Below are 24651 nucleotides of genomic sequence, written 5' to 3'. Positions count from 1 at the left end.
TTCTTTGTGTTGTCTTTGCCTGGTTTTGGAATCAGAATTATACTCACCTCAAAAAAGGAGCTTGGAAGTGTTCCTTCCACTTGAATTTTTTGAAATAGCTTGAGAAGGATAGGAGTTATTTCTTCTTTGAATATTTGGTAGAATTCACTTGTGAAGCCATCAGGCCCAGGACTTTTCTTTGTTGGGAGTTTTTTTTAATCACTGTTTCTATCTCATTTGTTGTAATTGGTCTGTTTAGGTTTTCTGATTCTTCCAGATTGATTTTTGGAATATTGTATGTTTCAAGGAATTTGTCCATTTCATCTAGGTTGTCTAGTTTTTTGGCATACAGTTCTTCATAGTATTTTCTTACAATATTTTATATTTCTTTCATGTCAGTTGTTATTTCTCTACTCTCATTTCTTATTTTATTTGAGTCCTCTCTCTTTTTTTCTTAGTGACTCTAGTTACAGGTTCATCGATCTTGTTTACCTTTTCAAAGAACCAGCTCCTAATTTCATTGATCCTCTGTATTGTTTCTTTAGCCTCTATGTCATTTATTTCTGCTCTGATATTTATTATTTTCTTCCTTCTACTACTTTTGGGCTTTACTTGCTGTTCTTTTTCTAGTTCTTTTACATGCTGGGTTAAGTTGTTTATTTGATCTTTTTCTAGCTTCTAAAAGTGTGCCTGTAGTGCTATGAACTTCCTTCTCAGTACTGCTTTTGCTGTGTCCCATAAATTTTGAGTTGTTATATGCTTATTATCGTTTGTTTCTAAGAATTTATTTCTTCTTTGATCTCATTCTTAATCCATTTTTTATTTAACAACCTGCTATTTAGTTTCCATGTATTTGAGAATTTTTGAGTTTATCTGTTGTGATTAATTTCTAGTTTTATGCCGTTGTGATCAGAGAAAGTGCTTGATATGATTTCAATCTCCTTAAATTTGTTGAGACCACTTTTGTGCCCTAATATGTGGTCTATCCTACAGAATGTACCATGAGCACTTGAAAAGAATGTATATTCTGCTGCTTTAGGGTGAAAAGTTCTGAAGATATCTATTAAATCCAGTTGATCTAATGTGTCCTTTAAGTCTGCTGTTTCTTTGTTAATTTTCTTTCTTGAGTATCTATCTAGTGATGTTAGTGGGGTATTGAAATCCCCTACTATTATAGTATTGCTGTTGATCTTGCCCTTTATATCCATCAGTCTGCTTTATATATTTAGGTGCTCCTATATTAGGTGCATAGATATTTATAATAGTTATATCTTCCTGATGGATTGCTCCCTTTATCATTATGTTGTGGCCTTCTTTATCTCTTACTATATTCTTTGTTTTAAAGTCCATTCGGTCTGATATAAGTATTGCTACCCCAGCTTTTTTTTCATTTTCATTTGCATGAAATGGTTTTTTCTATCCTTTTACCTTCAGTCTATGTGCATCTTTTGTTTTAAGGTGTGTCTCTTATAGACAGCATATGTACCGATCCTATTATCCATTCAGCTACCCTATGTCTTTTGATTGGATCATTTAATCCATTTACATTTAAGGTTATTATTGATATGTAGTTGTTTATTGCCATTTTATTCTTTAAAGCTGTATTACTTTTCTGCTATATTCTTTTTCCACTTTGATCTGTTTACAACAGGCTCCTTAACATTTCCTGCAGCATTGGTTTGGTTGTAATGAATTCCTTGAGTTTTTTTTTTTTTTTTATCTGGGAAGCTTTTTATTTCTCCTTTAATTTTAAATGATAGGCTTGCTGAATAAAGTAATCTTGGTTTCAGGTTCTTGTTCTGCATTACTTTGAATATTTCTTGCCGTTCCCTTCTGGCCTCAAGTGTTTCTGTTGAGAAGGCTGATGTCATCCTTACTGCGGCTCCTTTGTGGTTGTTAGCCTTTTTTTCTCTAGCAGTTTTTAATATTTTCTCTTTATCGTTTAGCTTTGGTGTTTTAATTATGATGTGTCTTGGTGTAGGTTTCTTTGGGTTTCTCTTTAATGAAGTTCTTTGTGCTTCTTGAACTTGTGAGAGTTTCTTCTGTATTAATTTAGGGGAATTTTTGGCTATGATTTGAACAAAGTCTCTATCCCTTGTTCTTTCTCTTCTTCTTCAGGAACCCCTGTGATATGGATGTTATTTCTCTTCATGTTGTCGCAGAGCTCTCAAGAGTTTCATCAGACTTTTTGAGTCTCTTTTCTTTTTTCTTCTCTGCTTTTATGCCTTCATTCTACTTGTCCTCCAACTCATTGATTTGATCCTCAGCTCCATCCTTCCTGTTTTTAATTCCTTCCATTGTTTTTTCATTTCTGATATTGTATTTGCCATCTCCGACTGATTCTTTTTTAATATTTCAATATCCTTTTTTATACTTGTTATTTCTTTATTTAGGTGTTCATAATGACCATCCATTGTTATTCTAGGGTCCCTAATCCACCTTACAATCATTATTTTGAACTCCGCATCTGGAAGTTTGGTTATTTCTATATCATTCAGTTCATTTTCTGGAGGTTTCATTTCGATTGCACTTCTCTGACTTCTCATTATGTCTATGTGTTTGGGTGTTTTGTTTGTAGAGCTGGTTGAGTCTAGCCTTGGTGTTGTCTGCCTCCAGTTTTCAATTGTGTTATTTCTAGGTCTTCTTGGTTGGTATCAGCTATTATTTGAATCTACTTTTGGATTTGGGCTGCTTTGAAGTCTTGATTTGTTTGTTTTCTTAACAGGTGATAGTCTTGTTTACTGATCTCAGCAGGGGGCTTATTTGAAACTGTATCCATGAATGCGGTGAGTGTAACCTGAGACTCTGAAGTCCTCTTCTGCCAGTTTGTCTCTCTGGGGGCAGGGTGTTTTCTCAGCTTCAGTAGGGGGAGGTGTATCTCAGATCTCCATGGAGACCTGTGTTACTGCCCCTCCTCCCCACTTCTTGTTTTCAGTTGTGTATTGTTGCACTGATTGGAGCTGCAGAGATGTCTGGAGATCTGTGACCCAGAAGCACTTTATTCTTTTGTTTTGTGGAAGGATCACCCCTCCTCAGCTATGGCCACCTCCAGCACTGGATGAGTCAGCTTCTCAGGTCGTCCCCTGTATTCCTCTGCCCCTCTCTATCTGTCTCTCTCTCTCTCTCTCTCTCTCTCTGCCTCCTTTCTTTTTGGAAGATAAGCCAGGCCTTTCAACACACCTCGTTCCCTGGTCACCAAGCAAGTGGCTGTGAGCAGTGTTTTCTTTTCTTTTCCTTGGAGTGAGAGCCCTTCTGGGATCTCAGCCTCACCACCCCCCCCCACTCTGTTCCTGTAAGCAGGGGAGATTCAGATATTCCCTACCAGGTTTGTTGTGGCTTCTTCTTTGCTTCTTGGTTTTTGAGAGCTGTTCTTGTAGTTCATAGTTGGTTTTTTATGCTAATTGTTCCTAAATTAGTTTGTAATCCAGTTCGGTGGTGTGAGCTGGGAGTGTGTGTGTCTGCCTACTCCGCTGCCATCTTCAGGTCTCCTAGGTATGTTTCTTGAAGGCAGCATATAGTTGGATTTTCTTTTTTGATCCATTCTGCTATTCTGTATCTTTTTATTGGTGAGGTCAATCCATTTATGTTTAATGTAATTATTGACACTTGAAGGCTTCCTATTGCCATTTTATTTAATGCTTTCTAATAGCTGTATTTCTTGTTTGGTTTGTTTCTTTTGTTTTTCTGTCATTTTTTATTTGGTTGTATTCCATACTTCTTTCCTCTGTTTCTTCTTTTTTTAAGCCATGTGTTTCATTATTGGTATTTTCAAAGGTGGTTACCATGAGGTAATTAAAGAATATATATCATATTCATTGTAGTCCATTATCTCATGAGTGCTTCTGCACTCCATCCTCCTTTGTTACTGCTAATTTTTGTTTTTTCTCCTTTTTTGTTTTTGTTGTCACAGATTATTCTTGTTTTTATTGTGCTCTTGTTGGAGCTTTTATTTGTGATTTTGTTTTCTTTTGTTTTGTTTTTTGTATCTGGTTATATGACCCCCTTTAGTATTTCCTGAAGTGGGAGTTTTCTGGTGATAAAATCTCTCATCTTCTCTATATCTGTGAATGTTTTTATTTCCCCTTCATAGTTAAAGGAAAGCTTCAATGAATATAGTCTTCTTGGATGGAAATTCCTCTCTTTCAGTACCTTAAATATTGAGGTCTACTGTCTTCTGGCTTGCAGAGTTTCTGCTGAGAAATCTGATGATAACCTAATGGGCCTTCCTTTATATATTGTAGTCTTCTTTTCCTGGCTGCCTTGAGAATATTTTCTTTCTCATTCATTTGTGATAATTTAATTATGATGTGCCTTGGAGTAGGTCTGTTTGTGTTATGGTAACTCGGTGTTCTTTTTGCTTCTTGGATTTGAGGCTCTAATTTTTTCCGCAGGCCATGGAAATTCTTATTGATTATTTGTTTAAATATGTTCTCCATTCCTTTTTCTCTCCTCCTTCTGATATACCCATTATTCTTATATTGCTCTTTCTGATGGAGTCAGACAATTGTAGGGCTTTCTCATTTTTTTAAATTCATGAGTCTCTCCCTTCTTCTCTCTGTAGTATCTCTAGTTGCCTGTCTTCTATGTCACTAATTCTCTCTTCTATCTGGCCTGTTTTATTAACTAAGCTTGTCACCTCATTTTTAAGTTTATGTATTGAGGTTTTGTATTTCTGTTTGCTTTCTTTATATAGTTTCAGTTTCCTTGATGAAGTATTCATTTTGTTCATTAAATTGTTTTCTGAGCTCACTAAATTGCCTTTTAGAGCTTTCTTGTATTTCACTGAGTATTTTTAGGACTTCAATTTTGAATTCCCTTTCATTTATCTCTAAGGTTTCCATGTAATTGAATTTTTTTTCTAGAGATTTTTTATTTTTCTGAGCTACATCTGTCTTTTTTATCCATGATATCAGATTTCTTTTTCCTTAATGGCATTTGAAAGTGGTATTTTTAATAACACTAATAAGAGATAATTAAGAGAATAAAATAAAAGTTGAAAAAATACAGTGAAAAAAATGAAAATTTTATAATTATAAGTGGATCAAAAACTAAAGAAAACAAGGAGTAGGAACTGAGAAGAGATAACAAAATAGAGAAAAAATGACATTTTGTAAAAAACAAGCAAAATGTCACAAAGAAAAATATGATTACAAAATATAATAATTTGATGATAACTGACAATTGGATGAGAGCAAAAAAAAAAAAAGAAAAATGATGAAGGAGAAGAAATGAGGAGGAAGAATAAAGAGAAAGGACAAAAAATAAAATATAAAACAAAGATAAAGAAAAAGAAAAAAGAAAGAAAAAAACCGAAGTAAAGGTTCCTGAAATAAAACTCATACAAAAAACAAGAATGAAAATGTAACAACTGTGGATAATGTAGTTCAAAAGTAAAATAATAAAAAAAGAAAAATGAAAGAAGTAAAAATGATAAAAACTGTTAAAAACAAAAGTGCATTTTTTTTCTGGTTTTGAGAGGTAGCTTCTTCCTTTTTTTTCAGCAGGTGGCACTGTACTATGAGTTTTACCTCTGTGCAGCTCTTGGGCAATGGTCTTCTGGTGTGTCACTGTGGCAATGATGTAGACTGGGCCTCAGTTCCATTGGCAGGTGGAGCTTCTTAGAGCTTTGCAATTATCTGGCTCTAGTAATGGGAGTCTCAGAGTTCAAAGCACCTCTCCACACGTCCCTCCCACCAGAGCTAGCAGCCTGTAGACTTAGCTGTAGGGTCTGCCTCAGCTACTGTCCTTGCAGCAAGGGAATCTATGCACAGCCAAGTCCCCCCTCTAACGCCACTCAAAGCACAGTTCTGAGGAAGGCATTGGGAACCAGAGCCGCCAGTGTGAACAGGCCTGGCAGGGCACAGACCAAAGACCAAGTTCCTTTTTGTTACACACAGGAAAAATGTTATGGGCCAGCAGGCTTATCTGACATGCCTCAGTATGCCGTGGTATTACTCTCTATGGGCATTTCCTGCTTGTGCTGCTTGGTAGCCCATGACAGGCTACGTGTGTGTCCAGCTCCCACGACTGCACACAGATGGTTGCAGCCACTGTTCAGGTGCCCTACCCTGGCATTCTCAGGCCAAGGGTCTGGCCCGTGTGTGCTCCCAGAGCTGGAGATTGTGGAGCCAGGAATGTCTAAAGATGCTGATGCCCCCCAACCCACAGGTGCCCAGTGCTGGGGATCATGGTACCGGCAGTGCCCAAAAATGCTGGTGCTCATGCAGGTGCCCAACATTTTAATCATAATTCTTAATGATTTATATAGTTCAGTAGAAAACTACTAATTTTATTTAGTTATATCAGTACATCTCAACTAAATGTTGAGCACCTGCGTGAGCACCAGCATTAAAAATGATCTTGGGCAAAGCACCTCAGCTGTCATGCGTCTGCTCGCTTTCCATTCTCGTGATGCTAGGTGGAGCCTAGCACTGCTGCGTGCACCCTGTGCTGGAGATCATAGAGCAGGGAGTGCCCAAAGACACTGGTGCTCACACAGGTGCCCAACTTCCTTAATCTTGGGCTAAGCTCCTCGACACATGCCTGCTTGCTCCCCATGCTGGTGATGAAGCCACTAGTGCTGCTAGGAATACACAAAGATGCTGGTGCCGCCCACGCAGGCACCCTCTGCTGGTAATTTTAGGTGGATCACACCACCCGTGTGCGTGCCCAGTGTCCATGATTTCAGGCAGAGCCCGTGTGTTCTTTCCTTTGTTTGGGTGCCCACCCTAACTCAGCTCCATTCCTATTAGTTCAGCCTCTCCTCTTCGCCTGACTCCAAACAAAAGTGCCCCTACCTCAGATCAGCACGGAAAGCAAAATGCCTGTCCTCCGTCTTATATATTCAGCCACTTTTTCACCCAGTCATACCTTTGTCTGGTGTGTGTAAATTTTGGGTGCTCCTAGGGTTTTACTTTTTTTCCTCTGTGTTTAGTTTTTAAATTTGTTGAAATTTCAAAGGGAGAAATTGGTAGAATCTCTCACTCTGCCATTTCTCTGACAACTTTTTTATTAATCCTGTGATTAAAGGAACAAATTGGGCCCTGGCTAGTTGGCTCAATGAATAGAGTGTCAGCCCAGCTTCTGGACATCCTGGCTTGATTCCCAGACAGGGCACACAGGAAAAACAACTGTCTGCTTCTCAGACCAGTGGCTCGGTTCCTCCAAGCATCAGCCCTGGATGCGAAAAATAGCTCGGTTGATTCGAGCATCAGCCCCAAACAGGACTTGACAGGTAGATCCGGTCAGGGTGCATGCAGGAGTCTGTCTCACTACCTTCCTTCCTCTCACTTAAAAAATAAACAAATTAATTAAAATTTAAATATTAAAAAAAGGAACAAATCGAAGTTGTTGAGTAATGCACAATAAACCCAGTTTTTAAACCACAGCATAGAACCGAAAAAGTATTTGAATAAACATAAATAAGTGACTTAGGTTTATATTCCAAGGAAATATATAACACATAGAATCTTATAGACTGTTTCGATGCAAGGATAAAAACTGTGAGAAAATTAACAAATTTGTTGAAATGTTGCTCTTTTTATCCACAGCTCTTGTTGTGAGATTTCTGACCAAACGATTCATCTGGGAATATGATCCTACCCTCGGTAGGTCAAATTTTCTTTCCTCCTCCCTCCAATCAAAGTTGATGACCCCAAAGAGAGAATGACATTTTCTTTGCAATATTTTAAGCACCTTGCAAATGTCTTGGAAATGCTTTCTTGAATTATGCAAAGACTTCCTCTAAGAAGCAGGACGTGTGTTGCATGCTGTCTGTGCTTACAACCCTGCAGGATTTTAATGTGTAGTTGACGAAATCAGATCAAACCAGAAACAAGAAGGAAGTAGGTACAAATTATGCTCTTCCCTTAGGAAACATGGTATCATTCCAGTGGTAGACAGAGGATTCAGTAGACATGGCTAGTTGGATGAGGTGTATGGCTAGTTGAATTGTGATATGCTGAAGAGAGTAGAACAGTAAAATAAAACTTGTGAATACTGATTTTGGGAAAATTTATAAATAAATTGTGTTCCCTTCTTATCTACAATGAATCTGCTTTAAACCTATTTTTAAAAATTCAAACAAAGAAGCAAATATTGATATATGTGTCCTGAAAGTATCAATAATGTTGATATTTGAAGTGTTTATCACATTATTCTTCATAGTCCAAAGCAGAGTATTTATTAGGAGTATATTTACTTATCTTCAGCATGACACTAAAAACCCATGGGCTTTAAGTTAAGCTTCAGAGTTTACTCTGACTGAAGCCTTTGAGCTTTTATTAGTTATGCTTTGGGACCCCAGTTGCCTTCCTAAAGGGCAACAACTTTGAAATCCAGGGGAAGAAAGAAATACATACATTATTTTACTCCGAGGCACGGGGTCTCAAGCCAAGATGGCTTTACTTAGAATGATGAAATGGGCAGACATGATTCCCAGCATTTTTGTTTTCTGGCTGGTGTTTTTTTTTGTTGTTGTTGTTCCACACGTTAGGTTTAAAAGAGAACTCTTTCTCCCCCTTGTGCCTCTTTACTCATTCATTCAACAAATATCTATTAAATGCTTTCTATGGGTTAGATTATTCAAGGTGCTGAGAATAAATTAATAAGTGGAAAGAGAAAGGCTCCGCTTCTTTTGAGCTTATTGTCTAGTGAAGAAAGAAGAGTCAATAAACATGTAAATGTATGTTAATAGTTATAAGTACTATGAAGGAAAATTGAACAGGTAAGGAAGGGGATTGAGTGATTTTATTGTTTATTTAATTTTAACATTGTATTCTATCTGAAACTTACTTTAGTGAGAGGCACAAATGCATTTGACTAGTACAAAATCATTATCTATTGTTTGTTCCACCTAAGTAAATACTCTTTTTTTGTATTTTATTACTTATATAAGTTTTACAAAGTTCCTGAGATTCTTAATGATTTGTAGTTCAGTAGAAAAGTACTAATTTTATTTAGTTAGATCAGTAGTACATCTCAACAAAAGATGAAGGTTATAAAAATGATCTCATAAAAATTTTGAATTGCATATCTTAGTAACTAATGGTACTATTTTAAATGTCTTAGATGAACTATTTTTCCTTTTGTTTTTGTTTTATTCATTCTGAAAAACAACTGCTATTAATAGAATTCTGCCTGCATCAATTCTGTAATGCAGGCTTCCTTTTCTAAGAATAATGTAATTTTATTGAGTGACCTTGTACTGTACTGTTCACAAAAAGATTGCAGCTGCTAAGCAACAGGAGTGTTGATCAGACTTCAAGACTATCAGATATATGAGTCACTCCCAGGTGAAGATTTCATTAACTCATGCTGGAAAGTGGATCTTAGTGTGTCTGTGTGGGTGCACACATGTGAGAAGTCACTAAAGTTATAGCCTAGAGGAGTCTTCAGTCCATTTAAGAACAGTTGACATTTTCTAAACTAAAGTTTATATTGTCATAGAGTTTCAAATCCACCTCTAAAAGGGAGGTTTACATTAAAAAGCAAAGTTGGGTACTTGATTTATCAGGGGGATTACTTTGTAAATTATATAGTTGTCTAACCATTATGCTGTACACCTGAAACTAATATAAAATATTATTGAATGTCAACTATAATTGAAAAATAAAAATTTTAAGTGGTAGAGCATTGACTCAGCATGTGGAAGTCCCAGGTTTGATTCCCGGCCAGGACACACAGGAGAAGCGCCATCTGCTTCTCCATCCTTCCCCCTCTCCCTCCTCTCTATTTCTCTCTTCCTCTCCTGCAGCCAAAGCTCCATTGGAGCAAAGTTGGCCTGGGCGCTGAGGATGGCTCCATGGCCTCCGCCTCAGGTGCTAGAATGGCTCCGATTGCAGTGGAGCAATGCCCCAGAGGGGCCAAGCATCGCCCCCTGGTGGGCATGCCAGGTGGATCCCGGTAGGGCGCATGCAGGAGTCTGTCTGCCTGCCTCTCCCACCCCACTTCTCACTTCAGAAAAATAAAAATTAAAAAAATAAAAAGAAATAAAATATTTTAAAAGACAAAGTGAAATATTTGCAAAAAAAGAAAGTCTTGAATTCTGAATTTAGTGTCATTCTTAGAAATATGGGGCAGATTTTTCAACTGTAACAGAATTATTGCTTCATATGAAGCTGAAGACCATGAACACCATTCAATATGTTAACAAAAATTAGACTATTTACTGCTCTGGAATAATTCTATGAAAGAAATGTTTGCTACTATAGAAATTGATTCCCAAACTTTTAGATTTCAGGATCTAATGTTTTTGTTTTTGCTTTGGTGTATTTTTTTTGTGTTTTTGTTTTAATGAAGAGAGGAACTACTATAGGAATTATACAATTAGGGATGTAAGCAAGGGGCAGAGGTTAAGGAAGAACTCAACTTATTTCTTTTATAAACACTTGCATTTCATAAAGAAAGGAATATATTTAGCATTCAGGAGTTTTGAAGGATATAATAATCTAAAGAAAATGTTCAATAATTTATGTACATGGAAAATTATAGTTTTCCTTAAATTCTTCTCATTTCACTGTGTATTAGTGAAATCTTTGTCAGAGGCCAGAGCTGATCTGTGTATAGCATATGAAAATCACCACAGCAGCCTATGAGATTTGAGGCTTAGACCATCTAACCAGGACAACACTTTGATGGTGGTAGCTGCAATATTCTGGTTCCAAACCAATAAGATCCATGTTCTGATTAGATCCCAGGTGAGAACTGAAACTCTCTGAGAGTCATATTACCCTCTGAAAATGCTGAACATGGCAGAGAACAAAGACAAAAAGCTTCAATCTTATGTGTGTGTGCGTGTGTGTGTGTGTGTGTGTGTTGGGGGCATTTGGGCAGAAAGAAATATTGCATTTCAGCACTAACCTCCACTTCTGCCCCGTAAGAGGCACCCTGCTCTGTATTGGAGTGGGTCATGGTATCCATCTGGTTAGTAAAGACTCAGACAAGAAGGAGGGTAGGGATTGGGTGACATACTGGACCCTCTGATGCTTTTATTTTGATTGCATCTTTCTCCCTGCATTACATACAGCTCCCTCTGCTTGGAAATGCTCATATAAAGAGAGGGACACACCCAGAATAAATTTCTTAACTGAATACTAAAGCTTCTAGAAGTCCTTAACCAACTCAATGATTTAATAGTTCTTTAATACTGGTATATTTAATTTTGGCACAGAGAGGAACTTTGAGATCAGCATTTGACAAGTAAGAAAAGAATTTCAATGAAGTGAATTTATCCACAATTATATGGTTAGTTTGTGGTTATATCAGCAATAGAACTCAAGTCAGCACAATTTCCACTCTAGCACAAATCAACATTACTGTTGTTACTTAACTGGCCAATTGGCCATAGTAATATATTAAAATTTACCCCTCGAAAAAGCTAAATTAGTGAAATGATTAACCATATACAACATACCTGTGAGCATCAACTTCTCTTAGAGTATACCAAATACACTTCTGTTTATAAAAATGTTACCGAATATAGGTTGTAAGCCATGTATCTCACATATACTTTGAGATTCAGACATAATTTTTAATGCCTAATTCTATATTCAAACTAATACTGAGTCTTAGAGTATACATCATTTTGGTTCATTTAGAAATATCTCTTAAACAATCACACTCCTACCCTTCATCAAAAGAAGACTCAAAATGACTTTCTGTTGATAAGAACAAAATAGAAAGCATTTCTACCCTCCAAACACACATATTTTCTTCAATGCTCTAAAATGAATAGTAGAGGGTAGTTCCAAAAAGTACATTTTTTTTAGGATTATCTTTAGAAAAGCTAGCACATGAATGTACAACTGTTTGCCTTTGTGGGCAACACTTCCACTGTTCTACATGTAGTCAGGGCTTCCTAATAAAGGAGAGACGCACAAAACATGCTCGCGATGGCCCGAAAGCAGCACTCAGTTCAGATGGAGTGACTGCTGCCACCCGTGGCAATGTCCACGGCAGACATTCCTTCATTTCCTGCATTTCATCATTTTGGTTTCAGTTAACAAACAGCCAAGGAATCATACAACTTCAAACAGTTTTCATTATATTCTATTTTCCCTCACTGCGATCTTCTGCGGTTGAAGTACATATCCTATTTATCATGGAAGCGGCCGAGAAAAATGTCGCTGTCCGTCAGACTTTCGGGGCAAAGAGATGGAGTAGAGCCCAGAACTCTGTTTTCCAGGCTCCGGAGTGATGCCAGTCCTTTTCAAAAGGAAGGCAGCACAAAGGTCGCGAGAAGGTCATGGAGTCTAGTGTGCTGCACCCTGCGGGACCCCTCCTGAAAGCTGGGACTCTGAAGATGAAAAAGGAGATAAATGAGAAAACACTTATACATGACTCGTTGCTGTAAATTGTATTTTAGAGCATTAAATCATATAAAAGAATAGTCTCCCATTTAACTTGAAAAATGTAGGCGATAGAATGTTCTAGAATTGAAAATCAGACATACTGCATATGGATAACATATACTCGGAGACTGAGAATAACGTAAAATATATAAGGTCTACCGGAAAGTTCTGTCCGTTTCTATCACAAGTTTCGACACATAAGCACATATTTATTTGGCGCATGTGTGCCTCTCTATTTTTATCACTTAATGTATACATACTGACGTAGCAAATTAACTAAAACAAAGTTGATTCATGTTAGTCTTATGTGTGAAGCGATAGTGTACCCATGGTTACTGATAAAGTTCATTTACGCCACTGTAATTTTTACGAATTTCAACAAGGAAGAAATGCTACAGAAGCATGTCTGTCACATCCACCATATTCCCCGGACTTAGCACCCTCCGACTATCACTTGTTTTTGTCCTTACAAAATTTTTTGAAGGGCAAAAAATTCAAAAATGAAGAAGATATCAAACAAACACTGGTTCAATTTTTTGCATCAAAAGATAAAACATTTTTCAAAAATGGGATATACAAATTGCCCTCACGCTGGCAAGAAATTATTAATAATAATGGCAATTATATTATTTAATAAAGTTTATTGATGGTAAGAAAAATTTGTATTTTGTTTTATTCCAAAAATGAACAGAACTTTCCGGTAGACCTTATATTTATTAAAATATATTAAACACAATCTAATTTTTGAATTTTAATTTTCATACAATGCAATCAACAGTTCAAATGCTATAGAAGTGTATACCTGAAACCTCTGTGCTCTTATTGACCAATGTCACCCCATTAAATTTAATTTCTAAAAAAAAATGTTTTTCAGAAAATACATCAGCAACGTGCCATGCTTGTGACAATAATCATTATACAGGGCTGATGGCAGGTTATGCTACTTAGTTATGCCTCCTTTCTGTAGTTTGTGTTTTAAGTAGATTATATTTACAGCAAAGTAACATGAAACTGTGGTGAAAAAAAAAAAAAGAAAAACCCTGTAAAATATTTGAGATTAAAAAATAAAAGTCAGAAACATGAGATAAATAGGAAGAAAACTAAAAACATTGGCTTACCAGCTACCCTGATCAGAGAGAAACTTCTAGGTTTATTTGGTTTGCTGACTGGTAAGTTATTTGGGTAATTTAGATGCAAATAATTGAATTATTTAATTACTACTTCAATTAATCATACAACTCTGGTCCTGGCCTCATGTCATATGAATGTGAAACCTTTATTTCACTTTATTTTTTCCGCATCCCCTATTCTGACACCATTGCCTCCTCTTTCCCAAAGTTATATACTCAATATGTTTGAAACTTAGCATAGGGGTTGAGAACCTAAATTTCTAACACCAGTCTTCCTGGGTTCCAATCTCAACACTATCACTTACCACTGTGTGACCTTTGGCAAGTTATTTAATGCTATTGTGCATCAGTTTCTTCATTTAAAATGGAGCTAATAGTAACACATACTTAATGTGTCTTTGTGAGAACTAAATGAGTAAATCATTTATAACAATTCTCGTTCAAATGGTAAGCCTTACATACTAGCTAACATATTTTTGAAGAAAGTGTTTTTCTGTGTATGCATATATTTTAATTTTATAAAAATTTTGTCTTGCCGCCCTGGCCGGTTGGCTCAGCGGTAGAGCGTCGGCCTAGCGTGCGGAGGACCCGGGTTCGATTCCCGGCCAGGGCACATAGGAGAAGCGCCCATTTGCTTCTCCACCCCTCTGCTGCGCCTTCCTCTCTGTCTCTCTCTTCCCCTCCCGCAGCCAAGGCTCCATTGGAGCAAAGATGGCCCGGGCGCTGGGGATGGCTCCTTGGCCTCTGCCCCAGGCGCTAGAGTGGCTCTGGTTGCAACATGGCGACTCCCAGGATGGGCAGAGCATCGCCCTCTGGTGGGCAGAGCGTCGCCCCATGGTGGGCGTGCCGGGTGGATCCCGGTCAGGCGCATGCGGGAGTCTGTCTGACTGTCTCTCCCTGTTTCCAGCTTCAGAAAAAAAAAAAAAAAAAAAATTTGTCTTGCCTATAGAGGTCTACCTATAGAGGTAATTATGTGATTCCCCCCCCCTTTTAGTTCTTTAATGTGTTAAATTGCATTGATAGATTTTAAACAGTCTTCATTCTTGATGAATGATGTTCCTGTTACAATTGGTAGATTCAATTGACTACAATTTTATTTAGAATTTTTTGAATGTGCCTACAATTCTTTTTCTCTTAGTACTCTTGTAATATTTCTTATGAGATTTAGCATAATGTCCCACAAAAAGAACTGATTAGCTCTCCTATTTTTATTTTCTGGAACAATGTATTTAATGTTTAATAAAAATGTCCTATAAAGCCAATTGGATTGAAATTGCATTTTATGATCAGGAGAAACATTCAGTGAGCATTTAAATGTATTTATTGGCCATGATCTACTTAAGTGTTCTATTTCTTATTACTCCAATCTATGCATTTTTTTTATCCCAGAATTTATGAGGTTTGAAATTTGCTGATGTACAGGTCATGATATTGTATTATTTTTATTTCATCAGGATATGTTGCTATTTCCTCTTTTTGTGCTAAAATTTGTGTGATTTTACCTTTTCTCTTAATTTACTAGGTAGCATTGCCAGATTTTTACTTCTCTTCTACCTCTGTTTTTTTTTTTTAATTTTTTAAGCACTGTGCTTTAGTTTTGCTAACATTATCTAACTTTTTTTCTTCCATTTTTTTGCTTTTACTTATTTTCTCATATCATTTTGGATTTATTCTGCTTTCTTCTTCTAATTGGTTAAGTTTAATACCTAGCTCTCTTTTTCCTATTTTTTTTTTTTATCATCTCAACTTCCAGAATAAGACAAGTACATTGAAACCTGCCTCTGGTCTCTTCCCCCACCTTCTCCTGATACATTGGTATTATCTAGAATTGTAATTGTGGATGGCTTTTGATGTAGTTTTATAGCTTTGCTTCCCTCCATTGGGATCTGGAATTCTATTTTCCTAATGAGAAGTCCAATTGACATTAAGTCATGTCCTTTTCTAACTAATGTTCTTTTTTTCCTCTCTAGATCCTTTTAAATCTTCCTCTTTGTCATTGATATCCTTACATTATGCTGTAATGGGTTGATATAAGGGATTTCTTTCCTCATATGTCCCATTGATCCTTTTGTTCTGAAGTTTTTCAATACTTCTCATTCTGGGAAACTCTCAGTTATTACAACCACAAGTGTTTTACCTCTCCATGTACTTAATTCTGTCTTTGAGGCTCATCATATAAGGGATAATAATGTGTCTATTTCTTTTATCTATATCTCTTGTATTTTACTTGTATCTTTTTCTTCTTTTCATTGACTGACAGCTTCTGGGAAAGTTCTTCAATCTTATCTTCATCAACTCAGTCAATCATTTGTTGAGTTCTTTATTTCAACTGTTCTAGTTTTCATATAGTGTAGCACTAGTTTGTATTCATGTTAACCTCTGGTTTCTACTTTATGTGGTGAGGGGCACACTCAGAGCCACTTGCTAACCTCTCATCCCTAGAGAGCCTGGGGACCATTCTCCAGCTGGTGATGAGTTGCTATTATTTTTCTGCCTTGAAGAGGCACCATGAGCAAGACAACATCTCCCCTCCGTGCTGCCCAACCTTCCTCTCCTCTTCTCACCAATTCCACCAACACTGGGGTCCAATCACCTTCTACTGACACAAGTGTTTCTCATAGCTTTACATAGTCATTGTTTTAAATGAATAACCACCACTCTTTCTAATGTCCATTACATTTCTAGGGTTTAGGCCTGGAAAGAAATGAACAGCTTCTGCTTATATGTCATCTGTCAGGTACAGTAATTAACAGTGACTTTCAGGAACTGGGTTTTAAGTATTAAGGTAGAATGTATTTTGTAAGAATAACTTTCTCATTTTAGAATGTGGAGGCCTTATTTTAGAAGCTAGAGAGAATGAGGAAGCTGACTTCATAGGAAATAAAATGAGCAAAGAGGCAACAAAGCTCTCCTATGCTGTATCCTGAAAGTGTGCTACCTGTTACTTCCAGGAGCTCTAGGGCAGCGTATTCTTGCACATCCCGTCTTTCCTTCCTAGTGTGCACATTCCCTTATGCTACAACACCAATACACTCCTGTGACTAGCTTGTAACTTTAAAGATGAAATCAAATCATAATCTTATTTACTTTTTTATCTTATTTTTTTCCTCATTCCCTCAGAATCAACTTACCGACACCAAGCCACCATCGATGATGAAGTTGTCACCATGGAGATATTAGATACTGCTGGTCAGGTGAATAAGGAATTCAGCTAAAATATTTTCTGGATCAAATAAAAATGAGATGTGCATAATAAGAACAAAAGACATTTTCTTACAATTAACTCATGATGCATAAAGACTTTTTCTTTAATTATCTAAGTATTTATATATTAATATATCTGCAACAACCTGTGTATGCATTCTTATGTAAACTACACAGTACATATGGTTTTGAAAATCCCATAGCATTCACATTGCCCCTCTATTTTGGGGGGATCACAAGACATTAGTATATTTTCATACTTAAAAGTGGTTTTAAATGCTCTGAAATTTTAAACAGATATCTTTACTGGAGATGTTCTCAGAGCCTTTATTATGCTTTTGTGTGTAAGGTGAATCCTTAGGAATTTAGTATACATTACACTCCAAACTTATATGAACTCAGAATCCTTTTTTAGAATATTTTATTTTAGGAATCTCTCTAATAATAGTCTTTCTAGACCTCACCACACCCTATTGAAAATTTGAACCATGGCATTGAACAAAAACTACTTATTTAAAAAGGAAACTAATGTAAATTTGCTTTGAAGTCAGTCAGTTCTGAAATTACAAATGGGCTCATAGGTAGGTTTAGTTCTCAAAGATAGGAATGACCACTAGGAATAAGAATTAGGAAACTGGAGAATTCTATGGTGCTTGTCAGTGACCTATGATCCCAAGAGGTCTTGAATTAAACTATTTAATCCAAGAAAAGTTCTTGCAACTAATTGTACACTTTTCTTTCTCACCATCTTTTTCCTATATATGTCCTTGCCTTCTCCCCCAAACTGATTCTAGAATGAGGCAGCAGGGACATACAGGCCTGCAGCAGTCATTGATGCCTGGGAAAGCAATGCATTTTCAAATCTCATGTGCTGCCTTTCTGGGAGGGAGAGATTACTTTAAAAATCACTTCAAATGCATTTCTTTCACTATGAGGCTGTACAATATTTTGGGGGCTTTGAGATGAAGGGGAGCCAAAAGCTTCTAGCTGTGAGTTTGACTCTCTATATAATTATTTTGTTTTCCTGCCTTTCATGGCTAATTGTCTATAATCTGAAGAATGAAGAGATAAAGCAAAAGCAAACAAACGAAATCAAAACCATTTCACTAAACGTTACCTCTAATTCCAATCTCTAAAGGGTGAGGTAAGGTCTACTTTGTTACCAGTTAGCTAATTCCTTCATTGTGATGAAAAGTCTCAGAGGCAATGTGCTCGACTAAAATGATACTTTATAATCCTGTGATTAAAATTTTAATAATGTGGCAAGAAAAATTAGAAGCAGAAAGTTAAGGTCTGTGCAGATAGAAGATTTTTAGTTCCTTGAAATACTTTGCTGTGAGTAATTAATGCTTCTATTCTAAACGAGTTGAGAGGGTGAACTTGTACAGACAGACTATCAAAAAATTTTGATGACACTAAACAGAGGACTAATAATCAAGGGATCACTATTAACACCAGCAGCATCTATACACTGGGCTTACGTCCAAGTGTCCTGAGTGTTATGTTTTTTTTTGCCATCAGGAAGACACCATTCAGAGGGAAGGACACATGCGATGGGGGGAAGGCTTTGTGCTGGTCTATGACATTACTGACCGAGGAAGTTTCGAGGAAATGCTGCCCCTCAAGAACATTCTGGATGAGCTCAAAAAGCCCAAGAATGTGACTCTCATCTTGGTTGGAAACAAAGCTGACTTGGACCACTCCAGACAGGTTAGTACCGAAGAAGGGGAGAAGTTGGCCACAGAATTGGCGTGTGCTTTTTATGAGTGTTCTGCCTGCACTGGAGAAGGGAACATCACGGAGATATTCTACGAGCTGTGTCGAGAGGTGCGTCGCCGGAGGATGGTCCAGGGCAAGACCAGGCGACGCAGCTCCACCACGCACGTCAAGCAAGCCATTAACAAGATGCTCACCAAAATTAGTAGTTAAGCAGCTCTGTTCTTGTGAGGTCCCTGCTGGGATGGCTCGGGTAATTGGAAACACTTTCTTGCCCTTTTCCTTTTTTTATGCCCCCAAATAAAAAAAAAAAAAAAAGCTTTATTCCTTGTTCTGACTCTGGGAAATGTCTGGGCTTCTAATTCCCAGTCTCTCATCTCTTGAGAAGTTAGAGAGTGTTTTATGCAATTTTGATGACAGTTGCTCCCTTTCCTGCTTGAATAAGGTATACTTTATTGCAGTTTGAACATGCAATCACCAGAGATTCTGAAATAGCTGGTTCATATGAAGCTATTTTTAGGCACCTTCACTTTGCTTCAGTAGATTGAATTCTTTTCAAAGGCATTTTCAAATTCCAATTCTTGTTAAAGTCTACAAATGATCACCTTAAAAGTCTAAGATAATAGAAAATACAGTGGAAATGCAGAAAGAGTAGCTGGAATATTGGAGCAGGGAGCAGAGTCCTAGTTCCTATTTGAAGCAAACATTCTCTGAAGTATCTTAAATTATCTAGTTTTCCTTTAACCCTTATTTTGTTCTTAAATTCAGGCATGTTCTCACAAGGTTTTCCATGGTGTACTAAAGAGTTCCATTTCAGTCTGAGTTGGTTCTCTCCATGATCTGTTGACCATTGTACCGAATTCTTCTGTAGCTCCAACAAGATTTCATCCTAACAGAGGCAGCAGGACCCTGCAATTCAGATCTTGCTAGTCCCTTTCTCACCAAGCCCAGGGTGATGTAAAGACATCAAGAGTATTTTTGCCAAACCATGATTTTATTGGATGCTAACAAGATTTAGAATTTGAGATGCCTGATTCTTTTCTCTCTCTCCTTATCACCTTAGCAGAGAGACAACAATCCATGAAGCAGGAAACTTGAGAATGTAGCCAAACTACCCTTCTGTTGGAGAGCCAAGGCTCTGTGTCAGATGCAGAGAGAAAAATGAACCTCTGGTTCCTTAAGCTGGCTACATGACTTCTTCTAATACTATTCTGGATAGATTAATTCATTTAGGAGAATTCAGAAAAGAATGAGAAATTAAAGTTAACTATACCCAAATAAATGTGTATAAAACAGATTCCTATATTTTAAAAAGACACCACAGTCTATAACTGATAAAACTTTATGATTCTTTTTTCCTTATTATGCCCCCCTATATCAAGACTTGGGCACTTTAATTTAGAAGAAAATATATATCTCTTACATCTGTGTGTATTTATAGATGCATAGGTATATGTACAAAAGTTTGTAGGAGTTGGAGGCTTTAATTCATTGATGCATTTGGGCAATGTGGTATAACTATTTTATGTGAATATAATAAAAACCATAATTTTTACATTCTCTCTCATTAGGGCAGTCTTTCTTGTGATAACATGAAATGTTTATGATTTTAAGAAATACCTGAGGGGACAGTCAAATTGTAGAGTTGAGGAAACATTGAATGTAATGTAAAAATATAAAAAAAATAAGCTTGGATTCATAACAGTAGCTACTATTTATGGAGTGGTTAAGCACTTTATGTATTATCTTATTAAATCCTTACAATAATCTTATGCAAGAGATACTACTATGATTACAGAGTTGCAGGGATGAAAATAGTGAACCACAAGAAAAAACAAGTTTCCATAGCTATTTAGAGAGTAGAGCCAAGATTTAATCCAGAGAGGCAAAGTCAGACCCTAGAGCCCATACTGATAGTCATAAAACATTAATAGACTAAGATATGGCTCTTGTTCTGGAGATGTGGAAATGACACAGGAAGGAGAAAATTTAGGAAGGCCTTGCTTCATTTATGCTTCTGTTCATTCATTGACAAGTATTTAAGCATAAGTTGGACATATAAGTTGACACAAATCAGTTCATTTGATTGTATCTGAGCTGAACCTTCATAATATACACAAGTTATTCAGGAAAAGAAGATAGTGAAAATATTCCAAGCAAAAGGAATAGCATGAAGCTAAAATACGGAGGGAGATACGAAAGGCGAGGTGATGGTAAATGTGGTCATTAAACATAGTTTAGAGAGCCATATATATCACTTTTCAAGATAAAAGGGAAGGGATAACTGAGGGAAGGAATTAAAAGAAAGAAAAATATAAGGGATTCGGAAGTAAGAAAAAAGGCAAAAATTCATAAAATTGCAAGTTTATATATTAAAGGACCTAGTAGCTGACTTAGCTGTGATTATTTTTCAGTACTGTCCATTTAGACAGTGTTGGGAAAATGAAAGCAGAGTGAAATTATTTTGTAAATCTTTCCATCTTCCAGAATTGCAGTCTGTTTCATTCTTTGATACATATGCTTGGGTATGAGGCTCAGCTGGTTCCTGTTAAGGTCAAGCTCCCAAGGAGATGTAATGAAATATATGGGCGCCGTCTTGGGTCAAACACTAAGGAAGTGAAATTCACAGTCACCAACACCAGCAACTTCCCTAGACATATGTTTACAAAAGCAGCCCTATTAGAAAAAGAAAAGTACGTAGAACCATTGGCTTAATTCCCACTGGTAATTACACAAGAACATGAGATTGTATAAATATAAATTACTTATTCCTCTCATGCCCCAGGCTTTTTCACAAATGGAGGTTATAAACACTTGTGGTTTTTAAAATAGTATTTTAATGATGGAAACCTGTGTGTTCTTGTATCATAATGATGGGTTCTTATCACCACACTACCACTACCAGTGTTTGCTGTTTATAGTTGCTTTTATTTTCTTTTAAGAATCAAAAGACTTTATTCTTAAATATTGTATTTGTACTCATCTGCCTCACAGCACTGAGGGAAGGAGCCCATAATTCAGGACCTTCCTTTTAAGTAAGGTGTAATACTTACTCGTATGTAAATAAATACAACCTCTTAGATTCTAAGTATAATACCAACAACCAAGCTTTCATATAAAAACAGCCTATGCCCACTTTGAGGATAATAAAAATGGAACCAGTGTGTTGGGTCTAATTTAATGAGAGTAAAGTTGAATTCAGTTGTCCTGAGCTAATAACCTATTGGGAGATTCTAAGGGAAAAATGACAAATATTTTTATCATAGGTTTGAAATGTTACATTTAGAAAATTCTATATTCCCATATATATGGCTCTATTTTTATATTAAACTACTTGCTTTTAAATGCTTATTATAAAGCTACACTAATCAAAATAGCATTTTGTTACTATAAAAATACACTTACAGTTCTGTGGAACAGATTAGAAAGACCAGAAGCAGAACCACACATATATGGTTGATTGATTTTTGACAAAAACATCAAGAAAATTAAATGGCAAAAGAATATTCTTTTCAACAAATAATGCTAGAATAATTTCATATTCTTCTGAAAATAAATTCAACCCATACTTCACATCATATATAAAAATTAATACTAAATGGATCATTGACCTAGCTATAAGAGTTGAAACTATAAAACTTTCGTAAAAAAATGAGAGAAAATATTTTGTAACTTTGAGTTAAGCAAGAATCTCTTAGAACACAATAAGCACAAATAAAAGCAAAGTTAAAATTTTGTCATTTTAAAATGCTAAGAAAATGCAGCAGCAAGCCAGACTGGGAGAAAAATATGTGGAAAATACATGTCACACCAAGAATGTATAGCCAGAACACATGAAGAACTTATAGAACTCAACAATAAGATAAATAATATGGTTAAAATATTGGGCAAAAGTTTTGAGTAGATAATCCACCAAAGAAGATACATAAATAGCAAATAATTACATGAAAAGATGATCAACATTATTAGATATTAAGAAATGCAAATGAAAAACACAATGTATTACCAGTACATACTGGTATAATGGCTAAAAATAAAAAAGACTGACAATACACAATTCAGTGAGGATGTCTACATCCTAGAACTCGCATACATTGCTGGTGGTAATGCAAAATGGTACACTCATTTTGTAAAACAGTCTGGCAGTTCATATAAAGTTAAATATATATTTAATGTACAACTCAGCAATCCTGTTCTTAAGTATGTCTCAAGACAAATAAAATATATGCTTACTTAAAGACCTGCCTGCTAACATTTACAGTAGCTTATTCATAATTACAAAAAAACTGGCAACAACTCAAGTTGCCATCAATGTGTGAATAAATAAACAAATGCTGGTGTTTCTTCACTACAAATTACTATGAAAGAATATATAAAAAAGCTATTGAATTATTTTCAAAGCATTATGCTAAGTAAAAGAAGCCAGACACAAGATATTGCATATGATAAGATTCCATATATAGAAAATTCTAGAAAAGAAAAATGATAGTGAAAGCAGGTCAGTAGTCACCAGAGTCTGAAGGTACCAAGTGAGAACAGACCACAGAGTGACTCAAGAGAACCTTCTAGGGCAGGGGTCGGGAACCTATGGCTTGCGAGCCAGATGTGGCTCTTTTGATGGCTGCCTCTGGCTCGCAGACAAATCTTTAATAAAAAAAATAATAATGTTAAAAATATAAAACATTCTCATGTATTACAATCCATTCATTTCCTACTGCTCATGTTCATGCTTGCGGATGGCTGGAGCCAATCACAGCTGTCCTCTGGGACAATACCAAATTTTTATTGGATAATGCATAACGTACATGGGTCATTATATGGCTCTCATGGAATTACATTTAAAAATATGTGGCGTTCATGGCTCTCTCAGCCAAAAAGTTTCCTGACCCCTGTTCTAGGGCGATGAAAATATCCTATGTCATGATGGTTGTAGTAGTTATATGACTACATGAATTTCTAAAACTCAACCACTTGTAAAATTAAAATTGGTTTATTTATTGTATGTAAATTATACCTCAGTAATGCTGATTAGAAAAAGAAACATCTGTCATCTGGGAAATCAGCAAAGAGGGCAAGTCAGACAAAGCCACCCTGAAATCTATTTAAAACAAATGTTCAACATTTCAGAATAGGTTTTTAATTTGCATATTTTCTACTGTTAACAAAGGAACCATATTTTATTTTAAAATATTAGTGTCATTTAAATTCTCCATGCTCCTATATCATATTAGGCTCTCTGGTTGAAGTACCTCCAGTCAATGGAGACCCATGCAAGTGAATGTGTCATTCTGTTCTCTTGTGTATCCGAACCATTTTATTTTTTATTAGGAACTCTGAACAAATGTTTGGACTTTTTGAGTTTGGGTGTGTGTGTATATGCATGTGTCAATCTACTCCTTATATGTTTTATGAGAGGAGAAAATAATTTGGTTTGTTCTATGAAAGAGTATTTTTAAGAATAAAAACCTCACTGTTCAGTAACCTAGGGAAGTGCTTGGTGATGCCTTCTTGATGATCCTTTATGATTTATGAAATTCTATCAACATTGTTGTAAAACACTTTTGTTTTGTCATCCTCTCCATCGCCTCACTGCTTGGGGAAGCAAAGGGCTTATTGTGAAAAGCAAGGTAGGACATTGAAACAAATACAAGATATTGATTGCTTCTATTTCCTGAGCTTCTGAGTCTATCTATACATTGGTAGTGTCCAACTATAATTTATATTCCTAACATTTGCTTGTAAATTGGCTGTTGAGGGTGCTGAATGCAATTTCGCTGGAAAACAAAGTTATAAATCATATTTAGTTTTTCCAGCTAGACCATAGAAACCTGTCTAACCCATTACACAGCACTTATTTTTTTCTTTTGGTGAAAAATACCTTAACCATAACATTCCAAAAAGGACAAATTCATTTTCAGCATCCTCTCACTTCTCTTTCTGTATCTGTCCCACACATGCCAGCATCCCTCCGTCCCTTAAACCTTTGACGCTAGGCCTTCTTTGAGGAGTGGGACAAATTAGGAATTTTTAAAAGAGGATGACTAATAACACAAACATGTAATGAGTGATATTTTAAGTTGCCTAGGAAAGTGAAAGAAAATATTTTATGTAGACTGGAGAAAGGATTTCTTTTAGAAAAGAAGCATACATACACAGGAGTCGGTGAAATATATAGGAGATGAGTTCCTAGCAACTGCCCATAAATGCACAACAGACAAAGGGACTTGGTACCAGCATTTCCCAGAGGAACTTTTCCAAATCTATAGAGTGCT

General features: G+C 36.3%; 1 protein-coding gene across 1 annotated transcript in view; it reads left to right on the top strand.

Annotated features, from left to right (window-relative positions):
• Positions 1-23930, top strand: part of RERG (RAS like estrogen regulated growth inhibitor) — a 138270-nt gene extending 114340 nt beyond the window's left edge. The window contains exons 3-5 of the mRNA XM_066264541.1: positions 7530-7586; positions 16580-16653; positions 18185-23930. Coding sequence (XP_066120638.1) covers positions 7530-7586; positions 16580-16653; positions 18185-18592 — 539 coding nt within the window. The 3' untranslated portion in view covers positions 18593-23930. The remainder of the gene's footprint in view (positions 1-7529; positions 7587-16579; positions 16654-18184) is intronic.
• The last annotated feature ends 721 nt before the right edge of the window (positions 23931-24651 follow it).

The sequence above is a fragment of the Saccopteryx bilineata genome, chromosome 1 (genome assembly GCF_036850765.1).
Source record: "Saccopteryx bilineata isolate mSacBil1 chromosome 1, mSacBil1_pri_phased_curated, whole genome shotgun sequence".
In the NCBI taxonomy this organism is placed as follows: domain Eukaryota; kingdom Metazoa; phylum Chordata; class Mammalia; order Chiroptera; family Emballonuridae; genus Saccopteryx; species Saccopteryx bilineata.
This window is presented reverse-complemented; position numbering and strand designations above follow the sequence as displayed.